At 42.0% G+C, this 25511-nt stretch overlaps 2 protein-coding genes across 6 annotated transcripts; one reads left to right on the top strand and one right to left on the bottom strand.

Moving 5' to 3' along the window:
* Positions 1–1484: 1484 nt before the first annotated feature.
* Positions 1485–8528, bottom strand: LOC137100482 (uncharacterized). 3 transcript variants are annotated; one of them, XM_067478330.1, is made up of 5 exons: positions 8191–8519; positions 7752–7861; positions 5493–5603; positions 5090–5263; positions 1487–3044 (listed from the first exon to the last, which is right to left on the bottom strand). In XM_067478330.1, the coding sequence occupies exons 1-5, from the start codon at positions 8390–8392 to the stop codon at positions 2865–2867; spliced, it is 777 nt and encodes a 258-aa protein (XP_067334431.1). In that variant the 5' UTR covers positions 8393–8519; the 3' UTR covers positions 1487–2864. The 3 variants fall into 3 exon arrangements, with proteins under 3 accessions (XP_067334430.1, XP_067334431.1, XP_067334429.1); XM_067478328.1 differs by having other exon boundaries at positions 1489–3044; positions 5090–5260; positions 8191–8520; XM_067478329.1 differs by lacking the exon at positions 5493–5603 and having other exon boundaries at positions 1485–3044; positions 8191–8528.
* A 1950-nt stretch (positions 8529–10478) lies between these two features.
* Positions 10479–23048, top strand: xylt2 (xylosyltransferase II). 3 transcript variants are annotated; one of them, XM_067478526.1, is made up of 11 exons: positions 10479–10636; positions 14468–14963; positions 15854–16029; positions 17300–17502; positions 18107–18187; positions 19005–19221; positions 19595–19771; positions 19874–20130; positions 20233–20428; positions 20718–21051; positions 21263–23048. In XM_067478526.1, the coding sequence occupies exons 1-11, from the start codon at positions 10505–10507 to the stop codon at positions 21583–21585; spliced, it is 2592 nt and encodes an 863-aa protein (XP_067334627.1). In that variant the 5' UTR covers positions 10479–10504; the 3' UTR covers positions 21586–23048. The 3 variants fall into 3 exon arrangements, with proteins under 3 accessions (XP_067334627.1, XP_067334628.1, XP_067334629.1); XM_067478527.1 differs by having other exon boundaries at positions 21266–23048; XM_067478528.1 differs by lacking the exon at positions 10479–10636 and adding an exon at positions 13780–14370.
* Positions 23049–25511: the final 2463 nt, after the last annotated feature.

The following is a 25511-nucleotide window of genomic DNA, read 5'->3' on the forward strand; positions in this document are numbered from 1 at the left end:
TTTATTTCCAATTGCATCAACTTGCTTCACTAAAATGTACCGAGAAAACAATTTACAGTTATATATGGAAAACTCACCTGGACAATGCGGGTTCTTTCAATAAATTATTTACCAATAATGATTTAATGAATGAATTTTTTTTAAAAACCTGAATGGATGTTGACGTACAGCACTAAGGCCTTTAAATACCATTGCAATATTTATGATATATCACAATACACAATTTCTATTTCAATATTATAAAATGTCCCCTAAAGCACTCAAAAATACTGCATTTACATCTATGAAGTACACTATGATGATTCTAGTAATGCCTGTGACATAAGTCTGCATTAAAACATTATATTCATTAATGGTTTCTAGTCGAACAGTGTTATGCTCGAAAAAACATCTGTCAATTAGTTTACGGCAGGTTCATATCTTGAGTTGGAATCATCCAAACATCCATTATCTGCCACTGATAATCCTATTTGGGTCACGTGGGGGGCTGGAGCCTATCCCAGCTGTCATCGGGTGAGAGGCGGGCTACTCCCTGGACAGGTCATCAGTCAATCTCAGGGACAACACAGAGAGACATACACAGACAGACATTCACATTCACACCTACGGGCTGTTTTTGATTCACCAATTAACCAAATATGAACGTTTTTGCACTGTGAGAGGAATCAGTTGGAATCATAATTTTTAACAAATTTGTCATTTCAAACACTTGTTTCTGTTCACCTTCATTAGGCTACTTTCGTCATGTTTATATAGCACAGGAGTTTTTAACTAACTGTGGCAGACTCCAAAGCACCTCTGAAGCAAGTCTCAGCTGGCAGCCTTAAAACAATTAGGTTACAGTTTATAGTTGCGATACAGCCATTTATTGCATCCCACAGAAAACAAGTCGTAGTACATAGGCTATATTAGAGATATCGCCCACCCCAAAGGTCAAAGGAAGCAGGATGTTTGGCTCGTTGGTGGGACGCATCAGGAGGAAATGTTCAGCTAATTTTAATGTCTTGTTTTTTCACACACAATGAAATGGGTTACAAACTTATCCCAAAGACCTCTGGGTCTTAAGCCTGGTGGGTTTCAGGCCTGAACCAGGGAGAGGCTGAGGTTTCTCATCAGTGTTGGAAATACACAAACAAAATACTCAAGTTAAAGTAAGTTATGCCAAGTTCTTGCCTAAAAAGTACTTAATTACAAGTAGAAGTACCATTACAGATACTTTACTTGTAACTTTACACAGGCACTAAGTACATGTAGTAAAGTGACTTGAAGAATTAATCTATTTATTTATTTAAATCACGGCTATTTATTTATTTAAATCATGGTAGCTTAATAGGAAGAGCATCAGGCTGGGATGCGGAAGCCTGCAGAGCCAAATCCAAGCCCACGTGCCAGGTGTTCTCAGCTCCAGGTCCCCTGGGCATCTGTTGTGGCCCACTGCTCCCCCCCCCCCCCCCCCCTCCCAGGTTACATGCAGAGATTCAACTTCAGTGTAACATGTATGTGAAAAGGTAGATTGATATTGACCAGGTGAACTTCTAAGAGAGTGACACCTGTAACTCAGTCTCTCAAAAGTAGAAGTTCTAGTTTTCCCAGCCAGACCTTCAGTACCTAAAAGACATGAGCATCAACATAGGGTCCTCAGTGTTTGTGCCCTCTATGTCCGCCCAAAATAACTGACGACTAACTAAGCTTCACCAACCACATCTCCTCTGTCTCCATTGTAGTGAAGTAAAACCAACATACAATTGAAATACTCCAGTACAAGTACCTACATTCTAGTTAAGTTCATACCTTGAGTAAAAACACTACAACTAACTAATCCAACAGTTCTGCGATAAATCCTCATTCCTGAATGTGATCATGTAAAGTATTTGTTCAAAATGGTTTATAGAGAGACTATTACAGTTGAAGGTGGGCTGCATTACGGTGGACAAAATAATACAAATCTCAAAATGATCCTACAGTTGAATCAACACTGCTGTGAAAAGAACATGAACAGTGTCATGAGGGAAGGCATTTAGCATGATTTAGCATCGTGTGCCTAATAAAGGGACAACTTGATTGTTTACATGCTGCACTATACTTTAAAGTTTCTTTAATAGTAATAATCAGAACTGTTGTAACAAAACAATAAAAGTATTTATTACATTTGTTTTCAGGGAGAAGAAAGGATTTTCCAGCAATAAATACAGATTTTTCTGTCCTGACATGAGGAAAAAAGACAAAAAACAAACAAAAAAACAAGTCATAAAATCACAGCAAACAAACTTTTGGTGAAACCTTTACATAGGTTCTGATACATGTCTTATCATAACTTCAGAAAAGGCACTGTCCTTAGCACCATTTTTTTAAACTGTCCCTCTCATGGCCCGAACCACATGCTGGAGCAGTAAGTCACAGCCTCAGCAGCGTATAGACACATGCTTTACATTGAGTACTAATGAAACCGGGGTTTGTTAAACTTACGGCAACACTGAGGTTGAAATTGTCTCAGGAGCAGCGGAATAAGAGAGGAGAGCAAACAGAGAAAACAAATGTCCTCTGACGGTAAAAAGTGGTTCCCTTTTTGGTATGTTTCAGTCTTAATTAAAGATGTACCAGCCACCTCAGTAAAAGTGAATATCCAGTGTTTCTCTTTTGAAATCCATCAGTACAATGAAGTACAGTAACTGTGTTTTAACATTCAAATGTGCCATGGTGTGCAGCTCCTCCAGCATAAGTCTTGAGGTCTTGAGGTTTGTGAATCAGCTTGTGTGAAGGGTCCAGTCGGTCTTCAGGCCTCGCAGTATTTTGGTGACTTCGCCCGCACGGAAGCTCTCGAACTTCTTTCACACCGATCCAACAAACTAAAACCTCGATCAGCATCACACGGGTAGCACAGGACTGCAGATACCCGAGGTGAAAGAATGACGCGTGTCTGCCTGAATGTCAAGCCCTGTGTCGGGGTGGATACTCTGAGGAGGAGAGATGTCCAAACTAGGTGAGAGGATGTTGTATGGCAGCACCACAGACTGGCGGATACTCTCTTCGTATGTTGGAGGTGGCTGCAGAAAAAGTGACAACAATGATTTTCAAACTGATTTTAAAAAAATATACAGTATGTTCTATGTACTATACTAAGCTTTGGCCTGAACGGTGCCAGATTTATATACCACAGCAAAAAACACACTTTAAAGTTGTATTCATCCATTTTTTAACAGTAGATCAGCAAGAACGGGAAAATGTTGCTAGTGGTGACCCCAAAGAAAATTATCCCCTAACTAAGAACTTTCCCTCTTTTCTATTGACTTTTTTGTAACTTTGAGCTCATTGTTTTGGTTTTCACATCCGTGGTTACAGTCTCACCCCTCTCAAATCGTTAACATCGAGCAACTCAAACAGCTCTTAGTGATGGTGACAGTGAACTAGTTAGTGTGCATTATATAGGGAATAAGGAAAGAGTGAGTAGGGGGCGATTTCCAACACAGCCCTGGAGAAATATGGCTAATGGCTGATTTAAAATCTGCTACCAATGATGGTGGTTGGTGTTGTGCCTCTTTATGCTGACACAGAGCGACATTAGCATCCATTTGGAGTCTGTCTGTCCACCTGATGAATTTGACACCAATTTTCACTCCCTTTTAGCTTTTATTGAACCCCACTAACTACTACTAACTACCAGACTCGTTAGCTGCTCAGTGATCCATCCACTATGCTCCCCAGCTAGTCTTTACTGAAAAACGCTGCTTGCAGTAGCAGGTAATAGGTAGGTTTCCACCACAGGAACTTACTGGGCCAGAACTGAACCGTACCCCTTCGGTTCAGGTTCTAATTTAAAGTTCAGTTCTAAAGCTCAGGTTGTTGGAAGCTCCAGGTTAAAGTTCAGAGAAGTTCCCACGGTGGAAACCCACCCCATGAGAGGGTTAGGAGTTTGAAAGTGAGCCAAAACAAAAAAGTTAAGAACCAGCAGCTAAACAGTGAGTTGAAAATCCCTAAATGAAACGAAGCGCTCGGTTGCAAATTTGAGCTATGCTTCTCTGTATTTAAATCATCCTCCGTGACCTCTTTAACAACGTTGCATTGTTTTCACTTTGTGCTTTGAAACACGGTTGGAAAAATATTGACTTTTGCTGCCATAAGGAAGACCGCTTCAACCTATATTTACATTACAAATTAATCTCCACATCAGCTGCCAAACATATTTATTCCAGTGCATTATCTGTAGATCACACCCCCATATTGAATTATCTTTTAATTGCTTGGGGAACCTCTGGTGACAATCCCACAACCTTTCTTGCTATCTGATACACACCTTACACCCCCCCGCTCACACACACACACACACACACACACACACACACACACGCACACACTGCAAAGTTTTACAGCCATTCTGCCTTGGGCCTGAGGACAGACAGGTCATCAGTTATACTCCACTGACTGGGGGTAGGCAGAATTTTCAATAACTAGTGATGGGAAGACTGGAAAGTGTGCGTGCGTGTGTGTGTATGTGTGTGTGAGAGAGAGAGAGGAAGACAGAAAGAGAGAGAGAGGAGGGCAGTCATGCTCGGGACTGTTTAATTAAGAAAAATGAGGGCAGGTCAAAGAAAAAAAACAGTAGAAGACAAGATCACAAAGCAGCATTCTCGAGCACTGTTTGCACTCAGGATGCAGGCTTTAATTATGTTTGATGTGCCTTTTTCTCATTACCTTGTTTGCTCAAGCGTTGTGTGAGTCAAAAGCTCAGCAAAAGATCAACACAGTAAAACCTTGAAACGCGGCCGCCAGCACAATTCCGTAGCGACCATCTGATGCGCATCCTGTTTACTGCACTCTGAACACAGTCTAATCTCTGAACAAGCTCTTGTTACAATAATAAAGATCCTGTGGTCATAACAGAATGACTCTTAATATCTCCATATATTGTGAAACTATAGATGAAAGGCTGCCATTATAAGCTAAGTTTACGTGAGCGTTCTCTGAATTATTAATAGGAGTTAAATATCTACTCTGCCCAAGATTAACTACGGCATCTGAAATACTCCATTGTCAAAGCATCTGTGACTGTATCATTTGCTGTGACACAGTGCTAATCTCCAATTTAGCCCACCTCAGTCACAGTGGGTCCATTGAGGCCAAAGCGGTCTGCGATCATCATGTGGATCTGCCTCTGGCGGTCCTTCTTTCGCACGCTCTCATAGGAGGGGAGTCTCGGCAGGGGGGGCTCCAGTGTGGGCAGGTCGTAGCTGGAGGGCAGGCCGACGAAGAACAGCTGACCTCCCTGCTGAGACGCAAACAGGCCCAAAAGACAGTGAGACAGTCATAAGGGGACAGGAAGCACAAGCTCTCATGTGATGCTGATTTATAGATAATGGGCCACTGACCCCCACTTTAGCGCCAAAGCTGCAGTCAGTGAAACCCCTTTAGTGGTGGAAACTGTCTAATTGTGCTGTGTGTGTCTGAGAGTGTGTCTTTGTCTTCTGGACTTGTGTCTTACTAGCAGATGGTCTCACCTGAGGGTTGTTGTCAGACATGTCATTTGATACAAGGTTGGTCTGAGTCTGCTCTAGACAAGGAGACCCCACCAGTGTCTGTCTGCTGCTGTAGTACTGAGGAGGTGCATCCTGGAAAAAAAAGCAGTAATGAAAGCGTCTCAGAGAGCTGAACCTATTACTTTTTATTTTTGCTTGGTGGTCTGCAGCAGGGTCCTTGGTGTTGTGTGTGCAATTTGTCAGAAATCCACTAATTTCAGCCCAATTGACCAATTTTTCATGCCTTGTTTAATCACTGTAGACACTGACTGGTTAAGCAATACCATAAATTATCTAATCAATAAGACGAAAACCCTCTGATTTCTGTTCCTCCCTCCAGACCCACCCACCCCCTTTAAGAGCTGTCAGCGTCTCACTGTATGAGGTGCAGGAATCCTTCAAAAAGGGCCACCAGCAACACTACGTAATTGCCCTGGGTCTAAACGAGTCTCCTTTGTGTAGAGAACAAATGCAATGTCCTACTGTGTCATCAAGGTCCCTAGGCAACAAACTACACAGTGTGGTCTTTTGGGCGTCTCTGTAGCCTCTTGTAACTGCAGCAGGTAGCTCTTAACGAGCACACTTCAATACACACTATGGCCTTGTGTGTCATTCGGGCTGGCATTACAACAAAGTCAATTTGTTGCTTGACTGAGATTTAAATCCACCATGAGGATAAGAGATGCTAGTGCTGCTAATACTGAGGAGAGTTCATGACTTTCATACTGCACAAACGTGTGAGTTCTGCATGTGAAGACAGTTTGTCGTATCAGATTTATCATTTTCTCAGACCAGTTTGAAGGATGACATCACTCCAACTTAGTCATGCAACTAACGACCTTTGCTTTAACCCTCACATCATTTGAGAGAGACGACACCAAAAAGGTGATGTCAAAGGTCACGTTCCCTCTTTGGTTTGTACTTTTAAGAATCTAAAAAGAAAAAGTCCTCAGGAAAGAGGGGGATAAAAAGAGAGAGCCGTCCTTTTGTCTTCCGCCAGTGTGAAAAAGCACAACCGTGTAAAATCAGTGTTGAAGTCGGGGGAGGACCCGAGCGGCAGTGTGCCCTTTTTCACCGCTGCATCCTAAAGGAGGTCCATTGTCCCTCTTGTGTCCCCAACACCCACAGTGGGGTCTGTCCACTATTCATGGTGCAAAGTGAAGCAGGGAAAGGTATGTGACTATGAAGTTTAAGACATGAAATGTCCCTCAAGAGCCCAAACAAAGAGTGTTTTGTGTGCGTTTCCCTCACGGACAGACTAACCTTCAGTTTCTGTCCCGCGAATAAAAGCGTTTTCTTACTACCTACAGAAATGAACAGTAAGAAGCGGCTTCAGGTGACAGCTCTTAAGTGTATTAAACATCACATGACAAATGAAAATAAACCCTGAAGCCACAGTACGGGTGAAGATTGTGGCACCCTGCATTGTTTGCGATCTGTCATGTGCACTTTACTCAAGTGACACTAACTTTTGTCTTATCAGCGACACCATGTGTAGATCCAACTGAAACTAAGAGTCAGCACGGTCAGTCTGCAGCACTGAAACGCTCTGTTAGGTACTTAAATGGGTCAGCAGAGCATCTCAGTTAACCCCACAGCCAAACAGAGCTTCCTGTCTATTGAAGGCGGGAGGCATGGGTTGTGTCTCTGCAATCCAAAGATAACAACTTCACCCCTGGGACTTGCAGAGGTGAGAAACAAGTCAGTAACAGGAAGCATTTCCTTTTCACCTTATCCTGCATCGTCGCCTGCTGCTTTATAGATACACAAGCAGTTATTTTTAGTAGGTGGAAGGATGTGTGCTGTTAGATTAAAAAAAAAAAAGTAATTAATAATGATTTAAAACGTTGCAGACTCACTTGAAACTTCACATTATTTGGTTTCACCTGCTATTCCAGTGCAAGAAAAGGAATTTGATTAACTGATAATTATATTGGAGTTGAACTAGCATCAATATGCGTGGTAAGTGCTAATTCTGTCCAATTCCATTAGAGTGACTGTGACACTCAGATATTTCTGGAGGGCAGCTAATTCAACTGAAGCAAATCCATTGCCTGACAATGATCATATCAGGTTTATTCTAGTCCCTGTCCCCCAGCCATGCAAATTACCTGACACTTATTAATCATGCTACACTGGTTGCACACAGCGCCTTTGAGGTTGGATCAGGAAACTGAGCGGGCAGGTGATTTTAAGAAAAGAGCGCAAAAAGCACTTTCTGCAGTTTTTGTTATTTCTTACCATGTCTGCATGAGGCCCCTGATGGGAGCGGAGTTTGCAGCACTGAGGATCCTTTCGGTAGATAATGGACAGCACAACCACAAAACCAACAAAGAACACAACAGAAGAAACTGAGAAAGCAAGGGAGAGAAGCAAAAATGGTTTTCAGACAATAACTTTTAGCAAAACTTGTCAAAAATGTCAGTATAGCCTTAAACTGCACCTATGTAGTATATATTTCCTCCGTTTTAACAGTTTTTTTTTTTTTTTTGCAGACTGTCTCTACAGTTTGAACACTTACAGGTGTAGTTTTCTATTTAACACTAAGCCAATGACAACTTGAACAAACAAACCCTGCTGCCATATGGCAAACACTACTCAGCAAGCTGACAAGTGAAACATCAGATAGGTTATCAAATGATGGGATGAAAGAGTGTGGTTCTTTTTGATATTTACTCACCAGAAACCGCTATCACCGTTATTTGATACGATGTGAAGAACGAGGTGGACAGGTTTGAAATTTCGGACATGTCTTCTTGTGTAAAACTGCTCCCTTCAGAAATCCTCATGAAAAGGTTGTTTTTTATATCAGAAATGAGAAAGCACCTCTGCTGCTCCGCTCCTTCATTGTCTGTGCAGTCCCGGGCAGGGTGACGGTCCATAGACACGCTCTCTCCACTCCGATCTCCAACTCTCTCCCCTCGGTAAACACGCCACAGACTATATGAGCCCGGGAAGGCGCACTGACGCCCTCTGCACACCGCGTGACGCAAGCTGGACGCTAGCGGGGTTTGGTTTATGGATTGGCGCCTGCAGAGAGCAGCAAGCACTCTTACATTTGTTTTATTATTGTTATTATTAATTTTTTGGGGGGGCTCAGAACAAACATGACATAAAGGCTTTCAAAACTGCAGTGCGTGGTTTATGTATCCATGCATGATTTCAACAGCTATATCCGCTGTTCTGGATTATACTGAGATAACAAACTGATTTATGCTAAGAAAGTTTACAACTGCTGCTGCTCCTCCGCTGTCTAATTAATGGCATCCAGACCAGTAGGTTAACACAGTGGATGCCTGAGCTGGAGTCCCGTTACCCTGGAGACTGTGGGGGTCCCACCCTGAGATGATTTCTATACAAAGAGCCGAAATGTGGCATTTATATTCATGATTCCTGAGAAATGATCCTTGAAAAATATAGGATTTGGCTTAATCTGGTTATAGATCTGCCCTGAAGAGTTTACTTTACAGATGCAACTGGTAAAAGAGGAGCTGGGATGGGAACTGTGCTTAAGATGTGTTTAAGCCAGAAGGGGATCCACATATGTGCAAGATGTCAAGGATATTTCAAGAGTCTGATATTATTTTTCCATGTTTTGTAGTTTAAAAAAAGATAATTGCAAGAATCCATAGCGACCTCACCATCAGATTTGAATACAGAACTCAATATAAATATTTCGCATGAACATGAGCAGGCACATACATAGCAAGTACACTTATAATGTACCATAGGTCATAATTTCACCATTTGGGCGTCGACCTTGGCGAGCTTAATTTGGCCACGCTCTGGTCTGGTGAGTTCTTCCAGTAATATGAAATTTGATGTAATATAACATCTCTTAGGTTAAGCCACCCACGATTTGCATCCACCTGTTGGACTCTTCAGTTGCTTTTCCACTACATAGTACCAGCTCAACTGGGCTCAGCTTAACTCGCCTTTGGTGCCATGCAGTGGCTTCGTTTTCATACCAGTGATGCATTAAGCTGTGGTGACATCCCAGTCAACACGGCACATTTTTCGGATGCATTTGATGGAGCCTTTGACACGGGAAGGACTTTATCGCGTCCATTTGTGGTGCTGCTCACGATGTCGGAACTTCTCCGTAGGTAGAAAAATCTAAATCCCTCAGAAGGAAATAGTCTGCTCTGTAGTGTCACGGAGGCTTTGACAGCACCTCTTCACGTGTAAAGGTAAACGGTCTGCAATTATAAAGCACCTTTCTACCTTATCAGGACCTTAATGGTACATTTGCAATGACAATCACACACACACACACACACACACACACACACCAATGGAATAGCTGCTATGTAGCTGGTCTGCATTCACCATGAGCAACCTTGTGGGGTTCAGTGTCTTCCTCAAGGACACTTTGACGCGTGACCAGAGGAGCCAGGAATAGACCCAGCAACTCAGGAACTGGGGGTCGACTGCTCTATCTACAGACCCACAGCTGCCTCAAGATAAATAATGGAGGATATCATTACTAAATAAACTTTAAAAAGTTATATACTGTAGCTTTAAGATGTGATTTGTAGCATATTTCTACAAAAAAAAGTCTGATTACATACTAAAGCATTGAATAAATTAAAATAAGAAGTAATACAAATTTTATATTTCTGTTTTATATTACAACATTACGCAATTATTATATTAATTCTAAACATCTTAATTGTAAGCAACTATTCTTTACAATTAAAATGTTTAGAATTAATACAATAATATTTTTTATCATATTTGATTACTAGTAAAATGATTAGAATTAATTACAAGAAGTAGAAACAGAAGACGTCTGACCCAGCGCTGAAATTAACAGTTCCAGCCCTGGTGACTATTAGTTCAGGAACAATGTAATGTACAGAAAAATACACCCTGTATAATAACTAAATACGTGTGAATAATTATTGGAGATGAATATGAGAAACCTGAGGAAGCGTTCGCGCGCGGCTCAGTATGCGCCGAGCACGCGCGGCACGTCAGCCGGAGTCGGAAAAATGGTGGCCAGCGCTCGAGTCCAGAAGCTGCTCCGGCGATACAAACTAGCTATCGCCGCCGCGTTAACTATCCTCCTGATCCAAGGGCTTGTGGTATGGAGTCTGAGAAGTCTGGAAGAGGGCGAGGCGGAGGTGAGAAACAGTCGCTGCGGTGATTTCTGGCGTGACAATGATTCTGTAGGGTTTAATGTGGGGGTTAGCCGTTAGCGCTTAGCTCGGCTCGCTGTGTGTTGTGATACAATAACGTTGGGTAATGCTAAGCTAAGTTAGCAGTTGTGTGAACAGCTCTGCTTCTTGAGCATTTCAACCCGGACCAGCCCAGTCCTGTCTGTCCCGGACCGCAGTAACGCTACCAGAGAGTACACGTGTTCATTACTGTGACATGACTGTCCCTGACCGGGGTGATTCATTAATGCTGGTAAACTTCTTTTAAGTAGTAGTAGTAGTAGTAGTCGTCTTAACACTGTTGGTTATCAGTACATGGGATATGGGATCAGGTTGGCTTGAAGAATGTGTGAGGATGGGCAGACAGAAGGGACAGACAAAATCACTACACAGCCAAGAGGAGGAGGACTGATGTAACTTTGTGTCCATGTGAAAACACCCTGTTGTTGGAACGACTCACACAGCTGTCCTGCGATAGCCAGCGTCTGTTCTGCTTTATTTCTTTCAGTTCTCCAACTGGCATCACCCAGTGGCATTTTAGGTTGGGCTGTGACCTTCAGTGAGATTTCATTCCTACCAAAACATTAGCTTTTCTCTGTGATTAATGTTAATCAGAGGGTTTCCCCCGCTGCACATCACTGAAACAGCTTGTTTAACATTAGCTGGGTTCTCTTTGGGAATCTTATCTGTGTGCCTCCCTCACACACCTGGTGCACGCTACCCCGAGGCCGTGCCTGGTGAGTTGTTAACAGATGTGACCTGTGGAGGACTGTGCATGCACAGGAATCCTTTTGGTGGTGCACCTACCGATACTGATGGAGACAGAGGAATGCAAACTGAAACGTGAAGTTGGAACGTTGCACTATAATGACAGTTGTGGAGAGTGTGTGCAATTTCTCTCAGCGTGCATACATTGTAGGTCTGTGGGTGAAAAGTTTGAAGTAGGCATTAGATGCAGCAATGGCTTCAGTGGGGGAAGTTTGACCCTTTGCTCAGAAACGGCTAAAGAAGGATCTTGATTCTGCCATCATTTCCCGCCTCACCATGTCGACCGAGAAGATTATTTACCAAAGAGCATTCAGTTTAGACCATAAACTAATCTATAAACTGAAAGATTAAGTCTTACATGCCTGGCTTGTTGCCAGTCAAGTAATGTAAGTTAGCTAAGCCTAGCTTAGCCTAGCCTAGCTAAGTAATGATTTTCCTCTGTGTGCACTTTAACGGTTGTGAGAAGTGGGAAATGTGACGTGATTTGTCACATTGCAGAAACTTGCATTCTTTTTGACTCCTCTCACCTGTTTGCTCTATACCCTCCTGGAATTTGGTACTTATCAGGTGCATTCAGGCTTAAACATGCTTCAACAAAGACACAGACTTTTTTACAAGGGTTTGGCATTAACTGTAGTTCAGCTAGGGCTGTAAAGGAGCAGATATACACGCTATTTTCAACACATTTGTTTTCCATGAAAGGGTCACACATTAGCACATTATTTAAATTTAACCTGGAACAAAAAACAAACTATGAACCGATTTAGTAATTAGTTCATTCATTTACTATAAATGATGATTTGCGAAACATGATACTGCTCCTCAGTTCACATATCAGCCCTACATGCAGCTATGTTGGGCGACATCTATGCAAATGTCAGCGTGCAGAATCAAATTTCAGTACTAAGAATGCAGAATAATCATCGCTTCTCCTCTCAACAGTGCATGTTCAGTCAAGGAGGCTCACCGTAGCGGGCCAGATGAGCGAGAGTGGCTGGATTCCTCCGTGCTCTGTGGTCTCTGCGTTAACTCGCATCTGCTCCAATCAATGGCTTGCTGTGCATGCACGAACATAGCCACATGCATCACATTACAGCAAGCGAGAGAGAGGTTTTGAGGACATGAGAAGCAGACTCTGTCATCTTTGTGTCACCCTCTGCTTGCACAAGCTTTCCTAAGGAGCGGAGTGCTCGCTGCTGTTTCCCGCTTCAGCAGATGGCAGCGTTGATATGGTTTCACTCTACTTAATTGGAAAGTAAAGAGGCTGCCCAGCTTGCCTTTGAATCAATACATTTTTGACATAATGGTGTTAATTAAAAGCTGTGAAAATGGGTGATAAGGCAAATTGAAATGTTAGCCCTTCTGCATGCTTGTCTTCTGGATGAGAGCAGTCTGAAAATAATCAGCGTTGGCTGACAAAAAGCTTAGATGATAACGTTTTTCTTCTTTGCATCTACTGTATGAGCGACTATAGGAAGAAAGTGCACCACCCCTATGGGAAAAAGAAAATGTGTGAAATAGTTTTGTAGGGCTTTGATGTCGAGAACAAAAGTTTATAATCACAACCACTTCCCAAAAGAAATTGACAGTTAAATGCCGGTTTGTTTCTGAACCAAAACTAAGAGCGAAAGCAGAACAGACGTGGCACAGTGAAAGTGAAAATTCTGGACAGAATTAGAGCTATAAAAAAGGTTGGCTTATCCCCAAAGCTGTCTCCAGCTTTGCTTTTAAGGTTTTCCAAGCAAAAACTGGTTACACGCAAAGAAAAACAGGGTAAATTGTGAGACAAAGGCAGAAACTACACAATTTACCATTCAAGATTTACAAATTTCTAGCTTCACATTTTATTATTTGACATAGAAGCTTGGAACGTTGTGCCTCTGGTTGCTTATTTAGAGGATGTTTAGGATATATGGTTTCTGTAGGAAGCTGACACCAGCCAGGTTACTTAAGTGCATGGATGATCCACAAGGCCTAGTGTGGGCTCCACAATGCCTCTCACTGTAATGGGTTTGAGTGCAGTTGCCAATCTCTGCCCCACTCTGCTGTATTGTTTGGCAGTGTATAATCTGGCTCCTTGTCGTTCTGCACAACTCCAGTGCTTCTCCTGTTCCCATCATCTGTGGGCTGTTCAGCAGGAGAGGAGTGAGCCTGCATACTGCCACATCGTCTGACAGAGGCAGAAAGCCCTCAGCCCACTTGCTGTTCTTCTTCCTCATCTCCTAGTGCGTATTTTGAAGGGGCCTTTTGTGTGATCCAGTAATCTAGTGTGCCAAAGCTATGATGCTGTTTGGCTTGAAGATTTAAAAATGGTTTAAGTCCTGTTTTTTTTTTTTTTTTTTTTTTAAAGCCTGTCTTCCATTTTTGGAGTTGTGATATTTTTTGAATGTGTGTCTGTGTGTTACCCTCCATATTCTTGCTTTGAAATTTACTTTGAACACTGAAACATGATGGTGGATAAGACCAACTTTAAAAATGTTCATATACATTTGAGATAAGATGTTTTATATCATGTTGAGGAAACGCAAAGCTCAACCCTCTGAGCCAACCTTCCCTTATATAATACCTTTTTTTTTTTCAGTAAACCACCGCTATGTGACACACTGTTTCCCACAATTTCAACAGGGAAACAAATTTATTTCTTTAAAAAGAAATACAAGAGATTCATGTCTTGACATTTAGGGAGTGTATAAACTCCCAGAGAGTGATTTCAAAGCCCAAATGTCACGTTAATTAATTTGTTTTTAATATTACAGGATCCTTATACACAGCTGGGAAAGCTGCTCAGATAAATGAATAAAAACAAGGCCAAGTGAACACATTCTTCCCTCCTGGGCTTATGTCTTAGTGGACGTCTGTGTTTAGTTTATGGCGTTCTTGCATTGTGAATCAGTGCCTCCTCCCAGTAGTGTTTTGTCCAAGATGTTGTTATGGTATGAATGGCAACAGCTCTGCATTTCATACAAATATGTTACATCTTTGCTGTGTCTCCATCTCTTTTGTTTTCTTCCCCTTTGCTTTTCCCATCAGAGAAAAACACGACGGTCTAAGCTGCCTGACCACAACAGCCAAAACCCCAAGAGAGACGCCACACTTTGGGATACACAAAAGTCTTTGTCAGGGAGGAAAGGGGGCAGATGGAGCGGAGGAACTGGCCGCCGAGGAGGGAAGCCCAGCATCAGGTTGAAGACTCCTCAGGAACGAGGGAAGTCAGGGGCTGCTTTAGGCTTTGCAGCAGTCCCTCATGACTTGTCCAGCAGCCGTAACTTCACCGAAAGTCGTGGTGGCACAGATGGAGTAGTTAAGTTACCTGCTACCGCGATACCAGGCGAGCCGGGTAGCGTGGACCACCAGGCACCCGGCAGTGACTTTGTGCCTAAATGTGAAATCATAGGCAAGGATGCTCTCTCTGCCCTCCATCGCGCCAGGTCACAGCATTGCCAGCAGGAGATTACCAACATTGTTTGTCAGCATCAGGCTGGGCAGCTAATGCCAGACGCACTTCCTCAGTTCTGCCCCCAGCTCGGTGAGAACCTGTTAAAATGGTCACTAAATGTCAAGGTCAACATAATAAGATTTGTGTTTATTCATTAGGCTAATTATAGGTCAAGGATCAGTAGATTGCTCACCACAAAATTTTCTTGAAAATGACATATAAAGCTAACTGATTAATCAGTTAGTATTAGTCAATTTTTTTTTAAAAACTAATTTTCTTTTGCTTTTGACAAGACAAAAACATCAGATAAAACCTGAATACATTACCGTGGGCTGTTGGAATTTTCCACTATTTTCTGAAACGTTATATACCAGCCCGTTAATTGATATTTGTTTACCTCATCACTTCCACTTGTTTGTTTCTGTGTTGTTGTTTTTTTTTACACAAGAAAACTTGGCTCCTGGATATGGTGGTTTTCAGATGTTTATTTACTCAAATCGGTCACAGAATGAGATCATAAGTTTACATTTTTAAGGAGGATTTATTCCAGTAAAACACTAAAAATAAATGTGTACTAAATATTTATCTGTAAAAACAGCCTTCCCTTCTCTTGTGTGTCAAGCAGAAGAACAGACAACTCAAATCACACATAACTGATTTTATATCCTGTGAACTTGTTTATAGTTGCAGTACAAAAAAACTGTGGTATAGTGTAGGTGGGCACGGGGGCAAAACACTCAGCTCCTGCTCCTGGCTTGATTCTGTGTTCCAATGAAAACAGTGGGCAGCATTTGTGTGTTAGTTAGAGATAAATTTTAAGAATAATTGAAAATGGTAGCTCCTGATTTAGTATTTTACTCTTCAGACAGTTATATTACTACTGAAATTAATTTTATATCAATCTATTGCTTTTCCAAGATTGTAATCTTATAAAGGCACGCTTATACTGGATCTTTTATCTCTATGCTTTTGGTTTACAGGTCTATCCAATCTGGTCCCAGCCGGTGGTCAGCTTGACAACAGCCTGACCAAAATGGAGAACCCTATCAAGGTGGCTTTTGTTCTGATGGTCCATGGTCGTGCTGTACGGCAGCTCAAGCGCCTCATCAAAGCCATATACCACCGTGACCACTACTACTACATCCATGTGGACAAGGTGATCACAGTATTATCGGTTAGGTCTTTCTGAATTATGATGGTTAGATTTATCCCCCAGGTCTGCCAGTGTGATTAAACAGGATTAGCCTGGATAGAATTAAATGTGACTATTCTTAGGCCCGGGTTTAGAAGAGCTAAAGTACGCTGTCCTGTGCAGCTGGAAGGCAAAAGACAAATGTATGCCCGGTCATGCCTCAGGTGTGTTGAGTACAGACGGCAGAGAAATGGGTACCTGTCGTCAGTGCACCTGTGCCGCCGGAAAGGTTGTCGAGTCCTACGGAGCCGCTCTGTTCTTCTGCCAAGGGTCTGAGGAGAGGCTTGCTGGAGGCAGTGATGAATAGGAAGTTAGTGGGACAGCCACACCACAGAAACAAACCTACACACTGTGCCAGCCCAACTTCATCCATCTTTTAGGTAAAAGCCTGTTTGAGAGAGGAGGTTACAAACTGGGTCAGGTTGCACTTGAATCGGTCCTGTGCACTCCACCAAACCTCCTTTTTGTGAGCAGTGCGAGTTAAGGATTTCTGCTCTTTTTCCATTCTGTTTTTTTCTGCGGTTGCTTTCCTTTTGGGAACACAATCAGGAGACCCACAGATTCTTGCCAGATCTTTATTTAATACAGGACAGAGTCGGTGGCACAGTATTTGTGCTTCAATTAACACAATTGGCTTCATGTCCCTTAACAATTAATTTCCAAATGTTCTTTTCTCTTAAACTGCCCGTTTATCGGTTCAGGTCCTGCTGCTTGTTAATTAGATGGTAATTCATCTAATTTAGTTCTAATGTGACATTGATAAAAAAGACTCCTACAGGTTTTGGCTTGATGCAGTCTTCAGCCACTGGAAATGGTCACATGTGTCCAGTATTTCCTTTGTTTCTCACCACTTGTAATATCTCTGCATAAAGCTTGACAGATTTTTGGCTCTACTCATATTCAGTTTCCTTCCTAATGTTTAATCCCTGCTCTGTGATTTTTCTTTAGACTCTCATTTAGTTGTCACCTATAGCCAAAGAAATACAGTCAGTTTACTACAAGGCAAAAATAACTCACTTGGTTTTTCTTTTTCTATTATCACAATGACCCACGGCACAAAGCACCATGTGGCTGCGGTTCTTCTCAGATGAAATTCTCTTTTAACAGGAGCCAACTTTTTGTGCTTGTCTTGGCACAGTGGCAGACTGTAGCAAAGCTAAAATAGACGTTTGGGATGCAGAAACACAGGCTTGACTCATTTATGTGTGTGATCTTTTGGTTTGAAATCCTCCAGAGGTCTGGCTACATGCATCGAGAGGTCCTGCAGATAGCCCAGCAGTTCCCAAACATACAGGCCACGCCCTGGCGAATGGTCACCATCTGGGGTGGTGCTAGCCTACTGAAGGCCTACCTACGCAGCATGCAGGACCTGCTCTCCATGCTGGACTGGAAGTGGGATTTTTTCATCAATCTCAGTGCCACAGACTTTCCAACCAGGTTGGTCCCCTATGTGAGAATAGGATAAGATCTATAATGAACTGCAGAACCGGTAAATCCAAAAACAAACCGAATATCTTTGAGAACCTTTCCACTTTTGCCTTTATTGTGTAACACTATTCGAAACACTTGAACTTTTTACATTTTCTGTGGTGTGCTGCCTCTAAGTGCAGAATAGATAATCAATATTGTTCTTGATGGCCTCTTTTACATTTGTGCTTCCGTCTTATGTCCTTATTTCTCTTTCTGACCTATAATTGAGAAGTAGCAGCCGTAGCATTTGACAGATAAATAGAGAGGCACGCTAGCAGCATTAAATGGTTTGGTTTGGTTGTAGAATCATAGAGCTTGGCAATAAAAAGCTCTCGCTGTTCATTTTTTGGCTGGTTTTCTGGGGCAGTATGAAAGCAGTTGCTCAGTCTCCTGAAAAGTCCCAAGGGATAATGAGCTTGGATTGCTTGGATACACAACAACAGGCCTGTGCTTTCCAAATCCTGTACAAAGTATCTAATTTTATTTGACGATATTATCAGCAAGACCACGCTCAATCCATCCTTTTTGTTTCCAGCTCTTTTCTTTTCTAACTCTCTGTTTCTCACTGCAGAACCAACGATGAACTGGTCGCGTTCCTGTCCCAGAACAGAGACAAGAACTTCCTCAAGTCACATGGCAGGGAGAATTCCCGGTGAGGATGCCAGCGATCATATGCACAGCCTGCTGAAAAGCACAGTTCTGGTTGGCATCGAGTCGAATTAAGCCTGAAAAATACTAACGTGTATTCCAAAGATTTGAAGGTTTTTCGCCAACAAATTACAAGGATATTTCAGATTTAGATCAAACACTAGCATTGGACTTACTCTATAAGCACTGGAGAGAAATTTTAGCGTTGATGCAGCAGCTAATGGAACCATTCGTGAAAACCCTAAACTCCATGCTTTTGATAGTGTAAATAGATTGGAGGCAAAAAGCATCTTGATGAACTAGATAGAGCTGGGTGAAAGAAATGGGTGATGAAATAATTCTCATTTACCACTGACTACCTTCTTGTGGATAGCTGCTGTTTACACGAAGTTGAGCACTAAACAGCACTGGCAGCAGCGCATTGGCATAAGCTACTACGTGTTTTTAAATGAGGCTTCTTCTAAAAAGTTTCAACAATTACTGCTTGATAAATAAAACTGATTTATGAAGGATGCAATACTTTATACACCTTTAGATTTGAAAAACAAAGCCCCTCTGTCTCTGTTCTTGTGGTACTCTTCATTACAAGTAGTGTATTTCTCACCAGGTCTCACAAGTGGCATTATTTTTATATTTTGCTAATAATCACCATGGATCTTATCGACCAGCCCAACTGAGCTATTTTTCTTTCAGTTATTAAACTGTGCGTAGGAGCTCAGGGGGAAATGGCCTCTTTAATGTTTAATTTAATTTAATTTAATGTATTATGCACATTGTTTCTTTCACCGCTCATTTTTTTAAAAACCTGGTTTGTTTTCAAGGTTTATTAAGAAGCAGGGTCTTGACCGTCTGTTCCACGAATGTGACAACCACATGTGGCGTCTCGGTGAAAGGAGCATCCCTGAAGGCCTGGAGGTCTCTGGTGGCTCTGACTGGTTCGCTCTCACCCGCCGCTTTGTGGAGTACGTCATCACTTCCCAAGATGACCTGGTGTCGGGGCTAAAGCAGTTCTATTCCTACTCTTTGCTCCCCGCTGAGGTAAGTAAGCCTTAGGTGGTCTGTTTATCTCCCGTAGCCGGAACAGACACTTTGATGTACAAGTCTGCGTCAGGCTCGTCCTCCCCTGCCAAGTCAGAAGAACCTAGCAGCAGAGATAATATAATACTTTAAGCTTCCAGGCGCAGTTTGCAGCAGAGGTGCCAGACGAAAGGAGGGTTCACAAGAGTTTATCTGTCTGTGTGGTTTGCTTGCTGTTGTTTGTCGCTATAGAGGCATGACCTTTTTTGCAATTTGCTTCTGTTTATACATGTCTTTCTCAGTTTACAGTAACTTGATTCTCACACAATGCATCCTTTGTTTTATTGCACAGTGCTGCATATGTATTATCTTTACTTCTGCACTTTGTTCCCAGTCCTTCTTCCACACAGTGCTGGGCAACAGTCATATGTGTGACACCCTGGTGGACAATAACCTGCGTGTAACAAACTGGAATCGAAAGCTGGGCTGTAAATGCCAGTACAAGCACATTGTCGACTGGTGTGGCTGCTCACCCAATGATTTCAAACCACAAGACCTCATCCGGATTCAGGTTAGTGATTTGGAGGGGGGCCGTGTAGAACCACAACTCGTCCAGAAAGGTTTCTAAATTATGTACTGTCTTATTTTGCTTACTTTTTTTTCTCATCCACAGCAATTGACCCGCCCGACGTTTTTTGCTCGCAAGTTCGAGTCAACAGTGAACCAGGAGGCCATAGACATCCTTGACACTCACCTGTATGGCCAGTATGCTCCTGGCACTGTTGCTGTCAAAGCTTACTGGGAGAGCCTGTTTGAACATTTGGATGGCATTGACTCACTCAGTGACGTGGCTCTCACTGCTTACACTTCTTTTTTTCGCCTGGGCCTAAAGAGTCTGGCTACTACTCAGAGTAATGTGGAGGGCTGCAGGTAAACACTCTCCTAACAGTGGTTTTGATGCAGTTCGAAGTCAAATTGTTACCTGTTAGATTTTATTTTATTTTTTTTCCCATAATGGTTTTCTCTCTGCAGGTTTGAACCAGTGGGCTACACTCGGTCAGTACACTTGTACTTTTATGATGACCGTTTCCAAGGGTACTTGGTGCGTCAAGAAGCCCAGCCTGTGGGGTCAAAGGTTAAGGAGACAATAGAGGTTTGGGCCATGCCTCAGGCCACCCTTGTCCTTGACACAAAACTAAAGGAGTTTGAAAGACTCAAGAACCTTGAAGTAAGTTTTACTTTACACTTATCACTGATCCAGCTGTGTGGCTCAACCTTAAAGATGAATGTACTCCAAAAAACTGCTGTGTAGAAAGATGCTCTTCCTGATACTCACAGTATCAGAGCTCAATCTGACCAAAATTTCACTTTAATTACTTTAATAATAAAATGTTAATATTGGGAGGAAGAGTAGTGCAATAAGTGCTGACAAATTCTCTCACTTGTGCCTGAAAGTCAAACATGTAGGAGACATTGTTTCACGGTGTTGTCTCTGATGTGATCTTTTTTCCTTACAGATTGGCACAGAGTGGGATCCTAAGGAAAGAATCTTCCGTAACTTCGGTGGAGTGATTGGGCCTTTGGATGAACCTCTGGCAGTCCAGAAATGGGCACGTGGTCCTAACCTCACAGCCACTATTGTCTGGATTGACCCAGCATTAGTGGTAGCAGCATCCTATGACATTACAGTAGATGTGGATGCAGAGTACACTCAATACAAGCCACCTCTACAGCGCCCCCTGCGCCCCGGGATCTGGACAGTACGGGTACTGAAGCAGTGGCAGCGTGTGGCAGAAGTTCGCTTTCTGGTCATGCCATTAACTTTCAAAGATAAGGAGCCACTACGCAAAGGTGAGTTGCAGAATCCGAGCATTTGATTTATCAGTCATTTGAAAGAATGATGTTGATGACACTAAAGAAAATGACCAAAACCAACCAATGTGAAAATACCTGTTATTAAGATGGACTAATGGACAAAGTTAAAAATGTGTCTTTTGGCTCTTTTACATGTTAATTTCCCATTTTTACTATCTTTGTCTGAAAATGTCAACATGAACTCCAGAAGAGGCCAGTTCGATCCATGCTGGACCTTCAGGGAACCTGTACCTGGAGCAGAGCTTTCAGCAGTTGAGTGGGGTCCTGAAGATGCCTCCCCCGGAGTTGGCCATGCAGGAAGCCCAGCGAAATGCCCAACTTGTGGGTAAGGCCCTTGAAGCATGGGTGGACAGCAGTGTAGGGACCTTTTGGGTTACAGGTGACCTGTGTGCCAAACAGACTTCCTCATGCCCCACATTGGGACGCTGCTCCAAAACGTCCTGGAGCTCTTTGTCTCCAGACCCCAAATCTGAACTGGGCCCAATCAAAAGTGATGGACGGATCAGGTAGCCCCAATAGAGGAGAGACTGTGGATGAAAAACCATACTGAGGAAGACTGAGGGGGCGCTGGACCTACACTGGAGAGCTCCAAGAGAACCCGTGTGAAGCAGATATAGTCTCAGAGGTCAGCTCCAAGCTCAGGGGCACATAAACATCAAAGGCATCTTCCTGCACTGAGGAGTCGAGATATTCTCAGTGAACTGGTAAAGCAGACTTAAAGAAGGAGGATACAACTGCTGGAAATTTGCACATAGGTGCTAGGAAGCACAAGACCCGTGCCATTGTTTGCTACAAGGTTACATGGAACCCAGATGCATTTTGTTATTTTGCTGGAATGCAGGTTTTCAGTCAGGGTCTGCCTAGGTCAGAGTCCGAGAATCAGAAAGCAGACGTCACACACCAACAAGCTCCTCTTTGTGATTTGTCTTCATTTGAAAGGAGAGAGGAACCTCTGAATCTTTTTATTGTGCTTATTTTGAAGCATTATTATGTAAGCTTAAGGAGCAGACAGACGAAGTGCACTTTACTGTAAGATTACAATGTTACACAGAGGTCACTCAGCTGCAGTGTGAGAGCTAGAAGTCAAAAAGCCGTTGACGCTGTCACAACACTTGTTTTCTTTTCATCATACATTTTAGACAAAGTACTGTGTGGTCACTCCCTGTTGCATATCAGCAAATACTTGGACTGTGACCTGGGTCGGGAAAAATAAGGAAAATGTGTTTGGCTCTGAGGTTTTAAGTTGTCTTTACTTGTCTTTGCTGCAACATATCACTTTTTAAACATGACATGATTTTTATGTATTTGTTTTTGGTAGTTTCCTGAACTGGCTGTTAAGTTTTCTTTGAACTCCATTGTTCTGAGTTGGAAGGAAGTGCCTCAACAGCTGCAGCCACAAAGCTGCCGATGGTGTGTTTGTATTCAGAATTTGTCTCAACTCTAAACAAGCAGTTACACGATAACTGATATAATATTTACCTCTGAATGAGGATGTGTGGTACAGTCGAAGGTGGACCTTTTACTTGAGCTCATTAAATGACGTCAAAAGTGAAATCTCCTGAAATACTATACAGCTTTAATGATTACTCAGTTATTTGATCAAGAAAGGATAAATATATCCTGGTTTGAGGCTTTGAATATGAGCATTTATTTCTCTAAATAGTTTTTGGGATTTTTTTATTTTTTTAATGCACCTGGCTGCAGACAAACATCGCAGACTGCTGACAAGATGGCAAATGGTTAAGCGCAACCATTTTGGAATATTTCAGAGGCTCATTGGCTCGATGAATGGTTTTCCCTAAGTCTAAACACTTAACCATATTGTCTGATTCTCACCATCTTAGTCTTAAGGCCACAACAGTGTCTGGCTAATATCTTCTACTTCCTGTAAAGTTCAGTTGTTTGTCTTTATTTCAGCCAGGGCCGATTGCAAAAGAGGAAGTTTCTAAACCTTAGCAGTAGTGATTCTAGACCATTGTGACAGGAGCTTTTAATTTTACATTTCATAAGTCTATTCAGTTTTTATACTAGTTTTTGGAAAGAATGCAGGTATAGATTTAATGACAATATAAAAAAAAATGGATTAGTTAATTTAAATATCAGGAGTTACTGCAGCTCTTAGCTGTCAGCTAGCAAAAATGTCCAACCTAAAGAGAGGGAGACCAAACATTATTTTAGAGGGGGTGGTGTCCCCCTTTCTTGCCACCCTCTAGATCTGACCCCTGCACCTTGGACTTAGGACATGAAAATAATCAGCTGATTGATCAATGGGAAACAGAATTGCTCGTCTCTTTGGCTGCAAATGTTGCTACACCAGAGCCAATTAAACAAGGTAATGAAAGTTGGAATTCAGCTTTAAAGGAAAAGTTTGACACTTTGGGAAATGCTTATTCGCTCAAATGAGAAGCCTGATACCCTGTGTGCTCCTCTGTGACTGTAGGTTAAATATAAAGCTATCCTCAGCAGCAGGCTAACTTGGCTGGGCCCAATTACTGGAAACCGTTTTCAGGCGAAGGTATTAAATCTGCCTCTCAGCTCCAACGATGCTCTGTTGTTTTTTTTTTTTTTTGTTGTTGTTTTTTTTAAATCTGCGTGAAAATGAGAACACTGAGTGTATATGAGTAGCTGCAGTATGTACCAAACTACTTGTTTCTTGGTTTTAACCAGTTATAATGGTTTCTCATTTGTATGTTTCCGAAAGTGTTCAACTTTCCCTTTTTATATATCAGACCTTGAAGCTTGGCTATACGTCATGTTATACCTCCTGTGTGTCCGTTTAAATGCAGTATTGTGTGTATGTGTTTGCCTCACAGTGTTAGCTATTACTCACACTTCATTATCTAAGGTGCGTTGTCGACAAAAAGTGGTAAACGGTACACTGTTTTAAGTTTTAGTATAATCCTAAAAGTCTAAGCTGCCTTTACTTAGTCGAAAAGATGAATTGTTTACTACTAGCGTCCAGAGATGTGCAATTAATAACTTTTGAGATGGTTAGAAAACATTTTTGCTTTTGTTTTTTTTTTTTTTAGTTTTTTTTCTGTCACCTTTGTTTGTTTGTTTTTATACTAGTTGGCCACTACGACTTTTCAAGTGACCTTGTTTACCTTGCACAGTTTTGTTGAGATAAGAGCGGAGTAATCGGCGCAAAAGATGTTATTTTTCTACACGGTTTTAGAGGAAGTGTCGTTCACTCATCTCCAATGTTCTGTTAAACTCTAAAAAACTGCTGTCGAATCATGCTGTGTTAGATGCTCCACCTGCTCAGTGTCATTTGAAGTAGAACTTTTTTTTGTTTTTTGTTTTTTTTGGTTGGTTGTTTTTGGAGCAGTGGGATGTGGAGGTTTCTATCCGTGTGGCCGTGGTTACCAGCAGCGGTCCAGCTGGTGACTCATCCTGGGCCCCACAGCTCTTATGTGAGTAGGGAACTTTAGCCTCCTAGGATAGACATCCTAACTGATGACTCAATTAAAGAAACACTTTAACGAAAGTCTTTGACATATTGTTGTGTTTTCTTTTTGTCACTCATCTCTTTCTGGTGTTATTTAACGTCTGTGGATTTAAGACTTTTGGCTCTGTCTTTAAAATAAACATTCGTCCGTTGATAAGGAAGAGACGAGCTCTCCCGGGTGCTGAACGCTTCACTTTGTTGCACAAACGCACAACATAATTTTGCTTCATAAATACTGTAAACCTCACCTTCATGTTGGTCTCTAACGGAACCATTTCCTTTTAAATATTTAGACAGGTTTGTGCGTACTTATCCACATGACTCGGACTAATTTTAACATCTTTGCAGATTTCAGGCAAAGCAATGCTCAAAAGGCTGTGGCAACAAAGAGCCGGAGGAAAAAGTTTAAACCTATTATTTCCAGGGACTCTCCTCTCCAGAAACTACAGACTAGTGACAGGATAGAGGAATGGAGTTGCAGGCAAAGATGAAGATGGTTTCCTCAGAAGTGGACGCGGACACACACGATGGACAGACCTTCCCCTATAATGAAGAATTAACTCACAAGGTGATTACCTTTTACTTTCCCTCCTTGCTAACCTAATACAATACCTAATGGAGAGTTTAACTGCTTCCGTAATATTGGTGTGATGTGTCAATTATTCAAAATGTCACACAGAACAACATGATGTAATAAATATCACTGAAATTTGAGACAGGATTACGCACCACACACTACTGTGATGCTATGTAAAATTAGTGGCGTTAAAATATTTCCCATCCGGTTGGAAAACGGCTTTTTCAAATGTAAATGCAGGTTTCAAATGTATTGGATTTGAGAAGTGGTAAAAATACAAATATACCATGTTCTTAAAAGAATATTGATTTGAGTCCTCTTTTTCTTGTGATTTTTGGTCTTGTAGCTGTTAATATTATGTATAATAACATAAATGTAATATTCAAACAGGCCATGTTGTACTGAGAACCC

This window comes from Channa argus, chromosome 15, assembly GCF_033026475.1.
Source record: "Channa argus isolate prfri chromosome 15, Channa argus male v1.0, whole genome shotgun sequence".
Lineage (NCBI taxonomy): Eukaryota > Metazoa > Chordata > Actinopteri > Anabantiformes > Channidae > Channa > Channa argus.